Here is an 18503-nt window from a genome sequence, read left to right as displayed (position 1 = left end):
GATGATCTCCACCTTGCTATGCTGGAAGACCCCGACACAGGAGTAGGTGGTGCCAAGGTCAATACCAATGGCTGTTCCTTGAGCTGCAGGAGACATGTTGATGGGAGTGTGTACAACTGAGTCTTCTCCTCTGTTGTGGATTGTCTCCTGTCGTAGCGATGGAGCTGGCACGCGGTGTCCAATCGAACCTGACGATTGTGATTGTGACGTTCCGGCTGAGCTGCGGCCCGTTATGTAGAGTGTGTGGGCGGCAGCGAGCTGTTGATTGACGGCGGCGCGGACCAATGAGGGATCGCGGCGGTGATGTCACGTTCGGAATGTTGTGGAAGGTTCTGAAGCGGCGGCCAATGAGAGCGCGGCGGGTCCGCGAGACGCCGAGAGCCCGAGAGTGTTCTGGAAGGAGCGAGTCCGGGGAAGAAGGTTCTGGAATGAGGCGGCAATTTCCAGCGGGATCTCCCGAGGATCCACCCCCCGGGGGAAAGGATGGGAGTGTGGATGGAGTGGGATGTACTGGAGATCAGGAATTCCATGTTTAGCGCTATCCTGGTAGTTGCATCCCGTATAACAGATTAGAATATTTTCCCAAGAACGGACAATGAACTAACTGGCTGAGAGTTGCCTGTTTTTATTTCCTTCGCTTCTCAAATAATTGTGTTACATTGTCAGTTTTCCCATATGTTGCAATTTTACAGAATGTAAGGATTCCTGGAAGAATACTGCCAGTGCGTCAACCATCTTCACAGAATCCCTGCAGTGTGGAAACAGGGCCTTCGGCCCAACAAGTCCACACCAACCCTCAGAGCATCCCACCCAGACCCCTATAACCCACCTAATCTATACTTCCCTGAACACTATTGCACAATTTAGCATGGCCAATCCACCCTAACCTGCACATCTTTGGACTATGGGAGGAAACTGGAGCACCCAGAGGAAACCTATGCAGACACGGGGAGAATGTGCAAAGTCCATACAGACAGTCGCCCAGAGGTGGCATCGAACCCAGGGCCCTGCCGCTGTGAGGCAGCAGTGCTAACCACTGAGCCACCGTGCCGCCATAAACTTCATTGATGGGGCACCCAGATTTGTGTAGCTACTTCCAATAATATCTAGGATGCATCCCATCAGGCCCAGGGGACTGATTGGTCTCTCTCGCACCCCCCCCCCCCCGCCCCATTAGTTTCTCCTGTACTCTTAGCCCAGAATTGTCATTGAGTTTATTCCCTCTCCTCCTTTCGCCCCTTGAATATTTAATAATTTTTGGAATACTATTTGTGTCTTCTCCTCTGAAGACTGATGCAAAATATTTATTCAACTCCTTCTCCATTTCCTGATTCTGAGTTACAATTTCTCCAGCCCCGTTCTCTAAGGAATCAGAAACAGAAAGTGTTGGAGAAACTCAGCAGAGTTCTTGTCCTAAATCCAGTGTCCCTTCCTTAGAACCGAAAGTAGCTGGGAAGTGGTGGTATTTGTTCAAATGATGGGGGGTTGGGTTTGTGGCTCATTGAATGGAGGAGGACTGAGTCAAATTGATGGAAGTGCCCAGAGAGAGAGAAACAAAGGAGAAACAGACAAAGGGATTCCTGATGCTAAGCTGAGAGGGAGTTAAATGCTGAATGCGTGCTAACGGAAAGTGTGAATCATTGAAAATGTTATGCCTTTGCTTGGAACAACTATTATGAACTAGACCAAACCCCCTCAAAATATATTACAAAGGTAGTCTTGACCCTAATTTTTTTCTTATTTTAAAGGTAAGTGTAAGGCGTTGTATCACGGATGCAACTTGATTGGTCGAACTACCAGGCTTGGAAAGAGCACACTTTATTCATACCCTATAATTAAAATACAGGCAACATAAAAATGGAAGAATTGCCTTAACTGTAACTATTAAAATGCTTAACAATGTCCAATATGTTACAAATTAACTGTTCCAATATAGTAACATTCCATAAACACACCCTTAGCAAAGGTAAATTCAGTAAAATAGATTGTCTCACATGCAACTGTAGCAGCTGGAAGAGAACCGCATCTTTAGGCTGTAACAGAGAGAGGAGTAACAGCTTCCACATTCAGCTTCAAGACCCCAGCAACTGCTAACAGCTAAAACTAAACATCTTGTTTCTGTTGCAGCTTAACCCCAACCCCTTCAGGCTGCTTCTATTGTTCAAACTTCAAAAAAAAAACCCAAGACCTCAGAAGCTGTTTACTACATTGGCTTGAGCAGGCTGCCCATAACCTCTGCCTTAACCTTTATGCAAAAAAAAACAGGACAAAACACACTTCTTAAAGCCATTGTATCATCACAACAACCAATAGAGAACAGGACCTAAGGCTGTGGGGGTGAGGAACAAATGTAGAGGAAGGTGCTCACACTCTGAAATTGTTCAGCTCAATGCTGAGCCCTGAGGGTTGTAAGGTACTGAGGAAGAAGACAAAGTGTTCGTCCTCCAGCTTGTAATGAGTTTCACTGGAGCACAACAGGAGGTCCAAGACAGAAATGTTGGCATGGAAACACGAGGGGGTGGGTGTTGATGTGGCAGGTAATTAGAAACGCAAGGTCATTTTTACTGACAGAGCAGAGGTGTTCAGCACATGGTTATCCCCAGTTTGCATTTCGTCTCCCAAATGTAACGGAGACTGCATTGTGAGCACAATAGGCTAGATTCAGTGAAGTGGAAGTGTATCACTGCTTCATCTGGAAGGTGTGTCTGGGACCTTGGATAGTGAGTAGGGAGGAGTTCAATGGGCAGGTGTTGCACCTAAGGTTCTTGAGTAGATTTGTAGCTTGGGTTGTGGATGCTGTGGTTGGTTTGCTGGCTGAGCTGGTTCGTTAGTTTGCAGACGTTTCATTACCCTACTGGGTAACATCATCAGTGCAGCTTCTGACGAAGCGCTGTTGTGTTTTCCCACCTGATATTTAAACTCTGGGTTCCATTGGATTTGATTACCTCATTTCCGGTTTTCCTTCGCAGTGGTGTATATATAGGGTCTAATTGTACGTGTTTATTGACAGCCTTCTTGGCGGAGCACCAAGCCTCTAGAAATTCCCGTGCTTGTCTCTGTTTGGCCTGTCCTAGAATCTGATTATGTCCCAATCAAACTGGCAGCTCTCCTTGTCCGTGTGAATGGAGACGAGTGAGTACTGGTGATTTTTTTTGTTGCTAGTCGGTGTTGATGTATTCAAAGAACAAAGAACAAAGAAAATTACAGCACAGGAACGGGCCCTTCGGCCCTCCAAGCCTGCGCTGATCCAGATCCTCTATCTAAACCTGTCACCTATCTTCCAAGGATCTGTATCCCTCTGCTCCCTGCCCATTTATTTATCTGTCTAGATACATCTTAAATGATGGTATAGTGCCCGTCTCCACCATCTCAGCTGGCAATGCGTTCCAGGCACCCACCAACCTCTGCGTAAACAACTTTCCACGCGTATCTCCCTTAAACTTTTCCCCTCTCACCTTGAAATCGTGACCCCTAGTAATTGAGGCCCCCACTCTGGGAAAAAGCTTCTTGCTATCCATCCTGTCTATACTTCTCATGATTTTGTACACCACAATCAGGTCCCCCCTCAACTTCTGAATTTCTAATGTAAATAATCCTAATCTACTCAACCTCACTTCATAACTAGCTCCCTCCATACCAGGCAACATCCTGGTGAACCTCCTCTGCACCGTCTCCAAAGCATCCACATCCTTTTGGTAATGTGGCGACCAGAACTGTACGCAGTATTCCAAATGTGGTCGAACCAAAGTCCTATACAACTGTAACATGACCTGCCAACTCTTGTACTCAGTACCCCGTCCGATGAATGAAAGCATGCCATATGCCTTCTTGACCACTCTATCGACTGCGTTGCCACCTTCAGGGTACAGTGGACCCGAACACCCAGATCTCTCTGTGCATCAATTTTCCCCAGGGCTTTTCCATTTACCGTATAGTTCACTCTTGAATTGGATCTTCCAAAATGCATCACCTCACATTTGCCTGGATTGAACTCCATCTACCATTTCTCCGTCCAACTCTCCAATCTATCTATGTTCTGCTGCATTCTCTGACAGTCTCCTTCGCTATCTGCTACTCCACCAATCTTAGTGTCATCTGCAAACTTGCTAATCAGACCATCTGTACCTTCCTCCAGATCATTTATGTATATCACAAACAACAGTGATCCCAACATGGATCCCTGTGGAACACCACTGGTCACAGTTCTCCATTTTGAAAAACTCCCTTCCACTACAACTCCCTGTCTCCTGTTGCCCAGCCAGTTCTCTAGCCATCTAGCTAGTACACCCTGGACCCCATGCGACTTCACTTTCTCCATCAGCCTACCATGGGGAATCTTATCAAATGCCTTACTGAAGTCCATGTATATGACATCTACAGCCCTTCCCTCATCTATCAACTTTGTCACTACCTCAAAGAATTCTATCAAGTTGATAAGACATGATCTTTCCTGCACAAAACCATGCTGCCTATCACTAATAAGCCCATTTTCTTCCAGATGTAAATAGATCCTATCCCTCAGTATCTTCTCCAGCAGCTTCGCCACCACTGACATCAGGCTCACCGGTCTATAATTACCTGGATTATCCTTGCTACCCTTCTTAAACAAGGGGACAACATCAGCAATTCTCCAGTCCTCCAGGACCTCACCCGTGCTCAAGGATGCTGCAAAGATATCTATTTCCTGTCTATTCTTTTGGCCAGTTTCCTTCCTGTCTGTCCAATGTAATGTTTGTCGCAGTCTTTGCATGGGATCTTGTATATCACATTGGTTCTGTCCATTGTGGGTAAAGGGTCTTTGGTTCAAGTTAGGTGTAGGATTCACTTAGGTTTGTGTGCCACTCTGATGCCAATGTTTGTAGGAGTCTTGTGGTCAGTTCGGTTATGTTCTTGATGTATGGTAACGTGATGAGTGTGTCAGGGCATACTATATCTTCCTGTTGTTGTTTGTGTGGTAGGCATCGTCGGACCCAGTTGTTCGAGTTGTCCTTAAATACTTGGTAGAGGTATTCTTCTTCGTTTTGGTGTAGTACTGGGTTGCTGCAGTGTGTTGTGGCTTGTTTAAGTAGTCTTTTTACGCAACTCTGTTTGTGAGTGTTGGGGTGGTTGCTGCTGAAATTCAGGACTTGATCTGTGTGTGTCGTCTTTCTGTGTACCTTTGTCAGAAATTCCCTGTTGGCCCTGTGTTCTACCATGACGTCCAGGAATAGGAGCTGTTCGTTCTTTTCTTCTTCCCTGGTGAATTTGATGCCGGTGAGAGTGTTGTTTCTTAGTTGGTGTGTCTCCTCTAGCTTAGTCCATTTGATGATGACGAAAGTGTCGTCCACATCTCGGATCCATAGTTTAGGTTGGATCTGCAGAAGGGCCATGCTTTCAAGTCTCTGCGTCACCATTTCTGCTTATTAGTTTGGAGATAGGTGACCTCATGGGTATTCCGTTGATTTGTTCATAGATTTGGCCATTAAAGGTAAAGTGGGTCACGAGGCATAGGTCCAGTAATTTCAGCATGTTGTCTGTGGAGATGTGTCACTCCAGTCTCGTTCTTTTAGTAGTGTTGCTAATGTTTCTTTTGTTAGTGGTATATCAATCGATGTGAATAGGGTGGTAACATCAAAGAACACCATGATCTTGTCCTCGTCTATTCTTATATCCTAGAGGGAACTGAGGAACTCCTGGGCTGAGTGGATTGAGTGGGGTGACTTGCTGATGAGGTGCTTCAGTCTCCTTTGTAACTCCTTGGCTAACCTGTGTGTTGGTGTTCCTGGGAGGGAGACTATGGGTCTGAGGGGTACTTCCGGTTTGTGTACTTTTGGGAGGCCGTAGAATCGGGGGGTGTTTGTCCGTTCAGGTTTCATTTTTAGGTAGTTGGCTTTGTTGATTTATCTGGTTTGTTTGAGTCTCTTTAGTGTGTTGATTATTTTATTACCCAGTTGTGGTGTTGGGTCCATTTGCACTTGCCGGTATGTATTCGTGTCTGCTAGTACTGTCTGTGCTTTAGTGAGGTAGTCCCGTTTGTTTACTATTACTGCCATGGGCCCTTTGTCCACTGGTAGGATTATGATGTTTTTGTCTTTTTTCAGTCCTTCTAGGGCCTTCCTTTCTAATGTGTTAAAGAGTGTTAAGTTCGTTCCTTCTGGTCAGTGTCAGGATCACCGTCTGGAACGAATGAGTCTCATCACTTTGTGGCTCAGTGGTTAGCACTGCTGCATTGCAGCGTCAAGGACCTGGGTTTGATTCCAGCCTCAGGAGACTGTGTAAAGTTTGCATGTTGATTTGAATGGAATTAACTTTATTGTCACATGTAATCAATTGAGTACAGTGAAAAGTTTATAAATCGCCATTTTCAGTGCCGTCTTAGGTACAGAGGAAGTTAGGTACAATCCTTCGTTACAGAATAGAGAAATTAAGGGGAAAAAAGTTGCATTAAAGCTATGCACAGTCAGAAAAGCAAGAAACAAGTTAAAAAGAAGCAAGTTTTTCTCCAAGGGCTGTCTGCAGCAGACCAGCGCAGGGGGCCTCTACGTGTCTGTCCCTGGGGACTAAATGGGCCGCGACTGCTGCTCCCGCACTGGGCCACTGCAACCGCCCAGGAGGCTAGTCACTGGTTCCCCACTTCGGGGAACGCTGGTCTCTCCGCTTTGGGCGTGTAGATTGCCTGGTTTCCCGTGTCTGCGTGAGCTTCCCCATCGGTACTCTGGCTCCCTCCCACAGTCCAGAGATGTGCAGCTGAGGTGGGTTAACCATGGCAAAAGCCCCACGGAATGGGTTGCGTCTGAGTAGGATTGTCTTCTGAGGGTCCATGCAGACCTGATGGGCCGAATGGCCAGATTTTGCAGGGTGGCTTACCAACTGGGAACTGACGTGAGACCCGGGAGTGAGCCTTCTATTTGTTCAAATGATTACAAGATGCCTGTAAAGGGAAACCAAGTAATTTGTGCTTGAATAAAATTTGTTTGCGAATTCCTGATTTCTGTTTTGTATTGAGTTATGAGTGTGGAGATCTATCAGTCTCTACCTTAAGCTTGCTCCCAGACCATGTCTCCAAAGCTCTGTACATTAAGATATTCCAATGGCTCAGAAACCTCTGAATAAAAAAAAAATCTGATCTCAGACCCAAGTGTCCCCTTATTTTTAGACTCTCCAGTCAGTGGAAACATCTTAACTGCATCTACCCTTTTAAGTAATATGTAAATTTCTGTCAGATCACCTCTTATTCTTTGAAACTTTGCAGGATCTAGGTCTAATTGCCCAACCTGTCTGCATAAGACAGTCTCACCATCCAGGAACTTGGTCTAGGCCCAAAACGTCAGCTTTCCTGCTCCTCTGATGCTACTTGGCCTGCTGTGTTCACCCAGTTCTACACCTTGTTATCTCAACTTGTTTGATGAATTTTGTTTGCATTTAATGGTCAGAGAAGGCACCCAGTTCTACACCTTGTTATCTCAACATGTTTGATGAATTTTGTTTGCATTTAATGGTCAGAGAACCTACTTGAAAGCAGTCGGCCAAACAGTCACTATCAAAGTAAAGCAGTGTGGAAAACCTTTCAAGTTACACACACTTCTGTCTAGAAATGTTTCGCATTCTTTCACTGAAAACATCCTAACAGCACTGTGGACATGTCGACACATCACAGCTTGACAGCAGTGAATGAAAAGACATACACCACATTCTCCGAGAAATTAGGCATGGCAACATTGAGGCTTTTCCATTGATGGATCTCATAATCAAGAAAAATTAAGAATGAAAGGGCACGAACTTACTCTCAAGAAACACATCGAAACATGTGTCGCATTATTTTCTAAGAATTCCTAAACACTTTACAGGATTTATCTGTAATGTGTAACTAAGCAATGAAACAGCATATTTGTATTATGAGGGTACGTCTCATATTTCTGTGGTCCCTCTGTGGAATTCCCTGCCCAGTGAAGCAGTAGAGGCTGACTCAATGAATATTTTTAAGGCAAAGATTGATGTTTGAACAGTAAAGAAATTAAGGGTTATGGAAAGTGAGACGGTAAGTGGAAATTAGTCCACAAAATGATCAGCCATGATCTTACTGAATGGTGGAGCAGACTTGAGGGACCAGATGGCCTATTCCTGATCCTATTTCTTATGTTTCGGACATACCGAGATGTTTCTCAGGACTGGTATTCAACAAAATTAGAGCAGGAACCATTCAAGATGATATTGTGGCATATGGTGGTAACACCCAGCCCCAATGTCACAGACATTATCAGCTGCCATTCCCATTCCAGATCCAACCCAGTCCCCTGGTGGTGTGCAATGTGAGGGACTAGAAATGGAAAAAAATGGGACTAGATTTATTTAGGATATCTGGGCGGCACAGACGGGTTGGACCGAAGGGTCTGTTTCGCTGCTGTACACCTCTGAGACTCCAGTGTCTTTGTCTGCATGCTTATTTTTATATGAAGAAAATACATATCTGAAATAAAAAGAATATATTCTGTGTCTGCAGGACTTCCACAGCTGAGGCTACTTCGACGTCACCTGCAGGAGCAACAGCTTGACCCTGCAAACTTTTAACTTTCAGAAAATTGATAAATTGATTCATGCTCCTTGGAGTCTTTTCACAGACACGGTTCACGACTGCCTCCGCCTGGCAGGCGACGGTACTGCAGCCCAATATCATACAGTGACGAATCAACACAGTGTGGAGCTGGAGGAACACAGCAGGTCAGGCAGCATCAGAGAAGCAGGAAAGTCGACATTTAAGTGGGGACAGTTCACTAGGAGTCCTGCCCTGCCAGTGTTCCTCCAGCTCCACACTGTGTTGACTTTGACTGCAGCATCTGCAGTTCTTGCTATCTCATACAGTGACTATAACATCCACAAGACAGCGCTGTCACACCATCAAATCCTGGGGATGCTGGAAATCTGAAATAAAATCAGAAAATGCTGCAAATCCTCAGCAGGTCAGGCAGCATCTGTGGACAGAGAGCCAGAGTTAAATACTGGGGATGCTGGAAATCCTGGGAGAGAGTGGATTTTATTCTCCCTAAGCCAATGATACAGGGAGCTCAGTAGAACATGCTATGTAAATACAGCTTTGTCTCCCTTCAGTGTTTGGATTTCTCCCTCAGGATTTCATGTCCCGGGTGCAGAGTGAGAAATGGAAACACAGAGAAATCCCAGCTCCAGACTGGGAAACAGGTGAAGGGATGGATGATGGTCCGATAACTTCAGCAGGAAGACCTCAGACAGTGTTCTTTTCCCACTGCCCCTTGGCATCAGCTGCCCCAAGGTTTAGTGTGTCCCTCAGCACATTGTCCTGGACCTTGGAATGTGCCAGTCCGCACACTCAGTCAGGGTCAACTCCCTGCTCTGGAAGACCAACAAGATTCTGACCATCCAAAGTGCGTCTTTCACTAGTTGATGGTCCCCCAAGGGCAGTCAATGTTTCTCTGGGTGTGCGTCCGAGGGAACAGGCTGTAAAGCACAGAGTGCCACATCACAGAGCTGCTTGGGATGAACTTCGACAAGAACCACTGCATCTTTCTCCAGAGTTCCTTTGCAAAGGCACATTCCAGCAGGAGATGTGTGACAATCTCCCCTCCACCTCCACCCCGCCCCCCACCCCCACCCCGCCTCCGCAGCCACTTCGAGGGCAGCTTGCAGTCGCACAGAGTAACTGGGCGTACAAGATGGATCTCACAGGTAGTGTCCTAACAACCACCTGCCAAGTGATGTCTTGGTGCTTGTTAGATAGTTCTGGTGATGAGGCATTCTGCCAAATGACTTAGACGGTGTGCTCAGTTTGCCATGCAATGGGATCCACCCTCCCCTTTTCCTGCAGGGTCTCGAGGACGCTACGTGCTGACCACTTCCTGATGGAATTTTCATGGAGTCATACAGGATGGAAACACACCCTTCGGTTCAACCAGTCCATGCCAACATAATCCCAAACTGAACTAGTCCCAGCTGCCTGCTCCTGGCCCATATCCCTCCAAAACTTTCCGATTCATTTCTCCATCCAAATGTCTTTTAAACATTGTAATTGTGCCTGTATCCACCATTTCCTCTGGAAGTTCATTTCTCACGTGAACCATGCTCTGTGTTAAATATTTACCTCATGTCTTTTTTTAATCCCTCTTCTCTCATCTTAAAAATGTGTCCCCTAATCTTGAAATTCCCCATCTTAATGAAAAGACAACTACCATCAACTCTAAGATAACAAGGTGGAGAGCTGGATGAACGCAGCATCAGAGGAGCAGGAAAGCTGACGTTTCGGGCCTAGACCCTTCTTCAAAAAAATGAAGAAGAATTTTTCTGAAGGGTCTAGGCCTGAAACATCAGCTTTCCTACTCCTCTGATGCTGCTCGGTCTGCTGTGTTCATCCAGCTCTGCACCTTGTTATCTCAGATTCTCCAGCATCTGCAGTTCCTACTATCTCTGATACTATCTGTATTTTATAAACTTATATTAGGTCACCTCACAAACTCCTACATTCCAGTGTTTAAACTCTCAGCCTGTCCAGCCTTTTCGTATAACTCACTTAGAAGCATTTAGAAACGTCCTTAATCCTAGGAAAACCAGGAAAGTAACAAACCATTGTAAATTTGTTCTCACTGCTGCAGAGTCTCCTGTCTATGCCCCTGACAGGAGAGTCCCCTACAACAATAATTCTATCAAATCTTATCAAATGTGGCCTAACATAAGAATTATTCGAAGTGCCCAAGAACTGATTGCCCCTTCTATTTTTATCAGAGAGACTATTCGATTCAGCTGTTTGAAAAACTGAAATCTATTTGATAGAGGAATAGCCACCAGAGCCTTTTGAACTAATTTCTTACCTTCTTGACAGTCACCCATCTATCTGACTGATCCTGCTCGGTAATAACTTTTCTAAGTCCAGTAGCCATCTCACTCTGCACCTTATATATGGCCTCCATAACAATAAGAATTTTTTTAAAAAAGGATGTTTCAATCACACCTTATACGTAAAACAAACTACCTTTCGTTACCTACAGAAAATAATGTTAAAATGGGAAGAAAATAAATGATGGTTAATCCGGAAGGAGCGAAAGCCTTGTGCGACTGTTAAAAGGGTTTGATTAAAGCACAGGGCAAAGTTTAGCAAAAACAAAATATCCTCCTTCCTTCCACCCTTTATTGCACTGCATTCTCCGGTGTGCCAGTGGGATGGGTGTGGTGGGGAGAGGGGGTGATGGAGAGGGGATAAATGCATGTGTCCTGTGCCCAGACCTATGCCAACATGTTTTGTAAACTCGCTCTAATGAAAAGCTGCAGAATACGAAGGCAATGTGCTTCGCTCCCTTCCTGAGGGGAATCATTTTGAACCTGTTCTGCCTCATCTTCTGAACAATCCTTTTAAGAGGGTAACTGGCTGCGATGGAAGAGTAAGGAAGGCCCATAATTTGAATGCAAATGAAGTGGTTCCCTGGGAACGATTCCCATTCAATACAGATGTCATCTCCTTCTTAATAGACCCTCTTAAAAAAAGCTATACATTCTGACTTCACTGTTTACAAGCTCGCACATGTGGTCAGGAGAGTACAGCTGCACCACGGAACGGCAAGAAAGCGTAGCATTATAATTACTGCTAACCATAATAGATAGAAATCAGGACGGTTTGATTCACAGAGCAGCAATACAATGTTACAGACTGACTTATGTAACTTTGTTCCTCATAGTTCCTCATACATTACCTCATCTGCAAGAGGCATACCCAGTGATGCAGAATACATTACCAGTTAATACATTAAATATTATTCAATCCATTCATACAAAATGGGATTGTTCGTGCTTTGCGTGACTGAAAAACGTGCTAATTAGCAGTAATTGGACATTGAGCCGTTCTGCTGCTCGTGTTTGGCCCTTTGCCAAATTTCAGACCCAAACTGTCAGGTCTCCAAAGAGCTGCCAGTATCAGGCTGATACTCAGTCCGCTCCCAGCAGCTACAAGCGATTGCAAACCACGGGAGTACTTTGTATGGAAAGTGCTGTCACCACAGCCGTCTCCATCTCAAGAAGTTGCGCGCTTTTGTTTTTCGTTCCCGAGAACGGTTGTGAGAGGCACATTTCTCTCTGGGACGGAGTGCAGGCGTTCGCTAGAATTGGCAGCTCACGTCGCTGCTCGGTTGTACTGGGGATCAGGAGCTGTGCCGGGAGCCAGTCTCACCGATTGCAATCAGCAGGAACCGAACTGACCCTGAAGGCAGACACTTCACTGCAGGGAGCAGGAGGAATCGCTCCAGCTGCTCCCAAACACCTGCTTATCGTCAAATAACCATAACATCAAGAAAAACTCTGCGGTCTGTCCCCCTGCCCAGTGATTCACAAAGGATGCTGCTAGAAGCAGATCACTCTGAAGAGGGAAAAACATGGCAAATAATTATTGCAGAGAAAGGAACCTCCTGTGGGAAGTAGTGAATCCTGCCACTGTCTGCTTGTTTAATTCCCAGGGGAAAATGGTTCCCTGAATTTGCAAGGTGTAGCAAGGCTTTGATAATTGATATTTTCCTGCAGGTAGTTTTACGTAAACGTCTTCCTCCAATAGTTAGTCTCCGGACAACGAGGAACAGTCGAGTCAACTTTAGGAATGCAGCTCCTTTAACTGTGGGAACACACGAATCTCAGTTCAGACGCACACACAGACACACACACACACACAAAGTGAGAGACTGACTCTATTCTGTGTTGTTCTCTCCCAGTCTCTGTGATCCTGAATGTGGAAACAGCGAATCCCGATTTCGAGGTGTCTGAGGATTTGAACAGTTTGAGACTTACCGGGACCCGGAGGAATCTCCGGGAAGAGGTTTACCTACTGGGAGTGTGCCCTGGGATCAGAGGGGTTCACATCGGGGCGACGTTAGTGGGAGGTGGAGGTGGAGGGGAATTGGCGCTGGAGTGTCGGAGTTGTCTCAGAATCTGTGGAGAGGAAGAGAGAAGTCAGCCTGATCCCAGAGAATGGATTCTGGATCATTGAGAGATTTTGGGATCGGTTACACATAAACACTCCTGAACCCACTCTCCCTGTCAATCAGGTCCCGGGGAAGGTGGGAGTTTATCTCAGTTATGAATCTGGGATAGTTTCATTTTACGATGCGGACACCAAGTCCCGTCTCCATAGTTTCACTGGGAATAAATTCACTGAGAAACTTTACCCTTTTTTCGGGAGTTGTGATGAAAACCAGTCTCAGAATCTGCTCTGGGTTGGATCTGAAAATGTGAAAGGTAAGGGGCCTTGGGGTCTCCCTGACCCCACAATAAACTGACCCTGGGATTAGGGTCAAGGTCAGAGGTCAGGGATTGGGGTCAGAAACCTCCTCCATTGACCACACGTTGTTACAAAATGTGTCATTGAATTTCAAGATGATACTTTATAAAGTCACAACCAAAGTGTAAATAAATCATATCCAAATATAAATGTCAGATGGTGACAATAAAAAAGACATTAAATTCTTATGTCTCTCCTTCCTTCATTTACTCCCTGCTTCAGTCAAATTCCCCCCAGTACCATCATCTGAATCTGGGATTTCTCTGTGTTTCCATTTCTCACTCTGCACCCGGAACATGAAATCCTGAGGGAGAAATCCAAACACTGAAGGGAGACAAAGCTGTATTTACATAGCATGTTCTACTGAGCTCCCTGTATCATTGGCTTAGGGAGAATAAAATCCACTCTCTCCCAGGATTTCCAGCATCCCCAGTATTTAACTCTGGCTCTCTGTCCACAGATGCTGCCTGACCTGCTGAGGATTTGCAGCATTTTCTGATTTTATTTCAGATTTCCAGCATCCCCAGGATTTGATGGTGTGACAGCGCTGTCTTGTGGATGTTATAGTCACTGTATGATATTGGGCTGCAGTACCGTATCCTGCCAGGCAGAGGCAGTCCTGTACCATGTTGTCGAAAAGACTCCAAGGATCTTGGATAACAAGGTGTAGAGCTGGATGAACACAGCAGGTCAGGCAGCATCAGAGGAGCAGGAAGGCTGACGTTTCGGGTCTAGACCCGTCTTCAGAAATTTCATGCAGACACCAAGTCCCGTCTCCACAGCTTCACTGGGAATAAATTCTCTGAGAAACTTTATCCTTTCTTCGGGAATTGGGATTTAAACCAGTTTCTCAGAATCTGCTTTTGGTTGGATCTGAAAATGTGAAGGGTGTGGGCCCGAAACGTCAGCCTTCCTGCTCCTCTGATGCTGCTTGGCCTGCTGTGTTCATCCAGCTCTACACCTTGTTATCTCAGATTCTCCAGCGTCTGCAGTTCCTACTATCTCCAAGGATCTTGGATCAATTTGTAAATTCTCTGAAACGTACAAGCTTCCAGGGTCAAGCTGCTGCTGAAGGTGAGGTTGAAATAGCCTCCGCTGGGGAAGTCCTTCTGAGAATATCATTGTTTTAATTTCAAAAATATACTTTATTCTTATAAACCATGTGTGCATACATACATAGTCACTGGAGTCCTAGAGTCACAGAGATGTACAGAAACAGACCCTTTGGCCCAACTTGTCCAAGCCAACCAGATATGCTAAATTAATCTAGTCCCATTCACCAGCATTTGGTCCATATCCCTCTAAACCCTTCCTACTCCTATTCCAATCCAGGTGCCTTTTAAATGTTGTAACTGTACCAGACTCCACCACTTCCTCTGGCAGCTCATTCCATACACACACCACCCCCTGCATGAAAAAGTTGCCCCTTAGGTCCCTTTTAAATCTTACCCCTCTCACTTTAAACCTATGCCCCTCTAGCTTTGGACTCCCACACTCCTGGGAAAAGACCTTGGCTATTTACCCTATCGAAGTCACTCATGAGCTTATAAACCTCTATAAGGTCACCCCTCAGCCTCCAATGCTCCAGGGAAAATAGCCCCAACCTATTCAGCCTCTCCCTTTAGCTCATGCCCTCCATCCTTGTAAATCTTTTATGAACCCTTTTGGTTTCAGAACATCCTTCCTGTAGCAGGGAGACCAGAACTAAACACAGTATTCCAAAAGTGGCCTAACCAATGTCCTGTACAGTGCAACATGACCCTCTCAATTCCTCTACTCAATGCACTGACCAATAAAGGCAAGTGTACCAAATGCCTTCTTCACCGCCCTGTCTACCTGCACTCCAAGGTCTCTTTGTTCATCAACGCTCCCCAGGACATTAACATTAAGTATATAAGTCCTGCCCTGATTTGCCCTTCCAAAATGTACCACCTCACATTTGTCTCATCTAAACTTCATCTGCCACTCCTCTACTAAAGCAGTTCAGTTCTGAACAGTAGCATATGAAGAGAAAATCAAACATTGGAGTTTGGCTTTACCCAACAAACCAAAGGCATTTCTTGCCTGTACAAATTATTTGAGGCAATGGGAGGGGCAAATAACTGAGCATTTAACTTTGTCAGAAGAACCTCAGGCAACGGTCCTTCCCCACTGTACCTTGGCAGCAGCTGCCCCAAGCTTTAGTGCATCCCTCAGCACTTAATCCCGGACCTTAGAATATGCCAGTCTGCCACACTCAGTCATGGTCAACTCCTTGTTCTGAGTCAGAAGTCACATAACATCAAGTTATAGTCCAACAGCTTTATTTGAAATCACAAGCTTTCAGACCATTGCTCCTTTGTCAAATGAAGTGGAGGGAAGTGCACAGGCACAGAATTTATAGGTGGAGGGATCATCGCAAGATAATTCTAGGTAATTAAGAGTGTCAAAAGATTGTACAAATGGTGTGAGTGGAGTTTTGAGAAGCTGAATAACAAGAATTTGCAGGCGATTAAAAATGTCAAATGGTGTGAGTAATGTGTCAAGAGCTGAATAGCAAGTGAAGGGATGACCTATGATCCAATTAATTAAGGCAGAGAGATAATTGCAAAAATCAAAAATAAGATGACGCTGGAGACAAACCACATGGCCAGAATAACATTATAGGTATAAGAGTCGCATGATGAGGGTCTATTCAAAGTAATAAGTAATCCATAACTGTACAAACTAATTAAGGTAGAGAGATCATAACAAGTTATCAAGGTGATAGTGTCAGAACAGGACAGTAAGGAAGATTTTACAAATACAGAAGTGTGGTAGGGTTACATGTAGTGTGATAAGAGCCCAAGATCACGTTTGAGGTCCTCTTCATGGGTACGGAACTTGGCTATCAGTCTCTGCTCGGTGATTCTGTGTTGTTGTGTATCTCGAAGGGTGCCTTGGAGGACACCTACCCAAAGATCAGAGGTTGGATGTCCTTGAGCGCTGAAGTGTTCCCTGACTGGTAGGGAACATTCCTGTCTGGCGATTGTTGCATGGTGTCCGTTATTATAGCAACATGGCCAGCGTCCCAGGGGACTGGGTTGGATCTGGAATGGGAATGGCGGCTGATAATGTCTGTGATATTGGGGGTGGGAGTTAACACCATATGCCACAATATCATCTTGAATGGCTCCTGCTCTAATTTTGTTTAGTACCAGTCCTGAGAAACATCTCGGTATGTCCGGAACATAAGAAATAGGATCAGGAGTAGACCATCTGATCCCTCAAGTCTGCTCCACCATTCAGTAAGATCATGGCTGTGGACTCAGTTCCACTTACCGTCTCACTCTCCATAACCCTTAATTTCTTTACTGTTCAAACATCTACCCCTATGCCTTAAAAACACTCATTGAGTCAGTCTCTACTGCTTCATTGGGCAGGGAATTCCACAAGACGTTCCACAGAAATATGAGACGTACCCTCTTCCTTTTTGTTATTTGTGGGATGTTGGCGTCTCTGGCTGGGCCCAGCATTTACTGCCCCGTCCCTAGCTGCTGCCTTCAAAGGCAGTGATGATCTGCCTTCTTGAACTGCTGCAGTCCATGTGCTGTAGTTAGATTCTTAGGGAGGGAATTCCAGGATTCTGACCCAGCGGCACTGAAGGAACGGCGATATATTTCCAAGTCAGGATGGTGAGGGGAGCTTGCAGGGGCTGGTGTTCCCGTGTATTGCTGTCCCTATCCTTCTCGATGGAAGTGGTCATGGGTTTGGAAGGTGCTGCCTGAGGGTCTTTGGTGAATTTCTGCAGTGCATCTTGTAGATGGTACACACTGCTGCTACTGAGCGTCAGTGGGGGAGGGAGTGGGATGTTTGTGGATGTGGTGCCAATCAAGCGGGGGCTGCTTTGTCCTAGATGGTGTTGACCTTCTTGAGTGTTTTTGGTGTTGTACCCATCCAGGGCAAGTGTGGAGTATTCCATCACACTCCTGCCTTGTGCCTTGTAGATGGTGGGACAGGCTTTGGGGAGTCAGGAGGTGAATTACTCGCTGCAGGATTCCCAGTCTCTGACTTGCTCATGTAGCCGCTGTGTTTATGTGATGGGTCCAGTTGAGCTGCTGGTCAATGATGACCTCCAGGATGTTGATAGTGGAGAATTCAGTTATGGTAACAGCATTGGATGTTATGGGGTAGTGGTTATATTGTCTCTTATTAGTGATGATCATAGCCTGGCATTTGTGTGATGCGAATGTCACTTGCCACTTGTCAGCCCAAGCCTAGATATTGTCCAGATCTTCTTGCATTTGAACACAGGCTGCTTCAGTATCTGAGGTGTGACAAATAGTGCTGAACATTGTGCACCCATCAGTGAACATCCCACTTCTGACCTTATGATGGAAGGAAGGGCATTAATGAAGCAGTTGAAGATGTTTGGGCCTCAGACACTAGCCTGAGGAACTCCTGCAGAGATCTCCTGGAGCTGGGATGACTGATCTCCAAAAACCACGACCATCTTCCTCTGGGTCATGTATGACTCTAACCATGGGAGAGTTTGCCCCTGATACCCATTGATTCTAATTTTACCTGTTCCACTAGAAGATCATTGCTGATCTTTTCATGGACTCAGCTCTACTTGCCCTCCGGCTCACCATAACCCTTAATTCCTTCACTTTTCAAAGATCTACCTTTGCCTCAAAAGCATTCGATGAGTTAGCCTCAACTGCTTCACTGGGCAGGGGATTCCACAGAGGTATCACTGAAATATTGGTAATAGAATATGCTGCTTTGTTGCTTAGTTACACATTGCAGACAAACCCTACAAGTGCTTAAGAAATCACAGAAAAAAGGCCAAACATGTTTTGATGTGCTTCTTGGGGGTAAGTCCATGCCCTTTCATTCTTAATTTTTATTGTGAGACCCATCAACAGAAAAAAGCCTCGTTGTTGACATACCTAATTTCTCAGAGAATGTGGCGTATATCTTGTGTTTTTATACTGCTGTAATTCTGTGATGTGTAGGTACATCCACAGTGCTGTCAGTGAAAGAATTGTGGATATTTCTAGGACAGAAGGGTGTGTAACTTGGAGGGTTTGCTTTTACACTGCTTTACTTTGACAGCGACTGTTTGGCAGACTGTTGTCAAGTCCAGACTCTGACCATTGAGCACAACCAAAGTTCACCAAACACATTCCTGGGACGGTGAGACTGTCCTATGAAGAGAGATTGGACAATTAGAGCGATATTCTGTAAAGTTTCAAAGGAATAACAGGCAATCTCACTGAAT

The 18503-nt window shown here is 45.4% G+C and overlaps 1 protein-coding gene across 3 annotated transcripts in view; it reads right to left on the bottom strand.

Annotated features, from left to right (window-relative positions):
• Positions 1 to 5763: 5763 nt before the first annotated feature.
• LOC109935267 (zinc-binding protein A33-like) overlaps positions 5764 to 18503 on the bottom strand; it is a 38628-nt gene continuing 25888 nt past the window's right edge. The window contains exons 7-8 of one of the 3 annotated variants that reach the window (XR_007265536.1): positions 12772 to 12912; positions 5764 to 6910 (exon numbers count right to left, since the gene is read on the bottom strand). Coding sequence is in view for 2 of the 3 variants with exons in the window: in XM_048616616.1 (XP_048472573.1) it covers positions 18359 to 18429 (71 nt within the window). In the remaining variant the exon portion in view is untranslated. Of the gene's footprint in view, positions 6911 to 10410; positions 12913 to 18076; positions 18430 to 18503 lie in introns of those variants that run through there. The other 2 variants (XM_048616617.1, XM_048616616.1) reach the window with 2 other exon arrangements.

The sequence above is a fragment of the Rhincodon typus genome, chromosome 35, assembly GCF_021869965.1.
Source record: "Rhincodon typus isolate 14 chromosome 35, sRhiTyp1.1, whole genome shotgun sequence".
Lineage (NCBI taxonomy): Eukaryota > Metazoa > Chordata > Chondrichthyes > Orectolobiformes > Rhincodontidae > Rhincodon > Rhincodon typus.
Note: the sequence above shows the minus strand (reverse complement) of the source record. Positions and strands in the feature narration are given on the sequence as shown.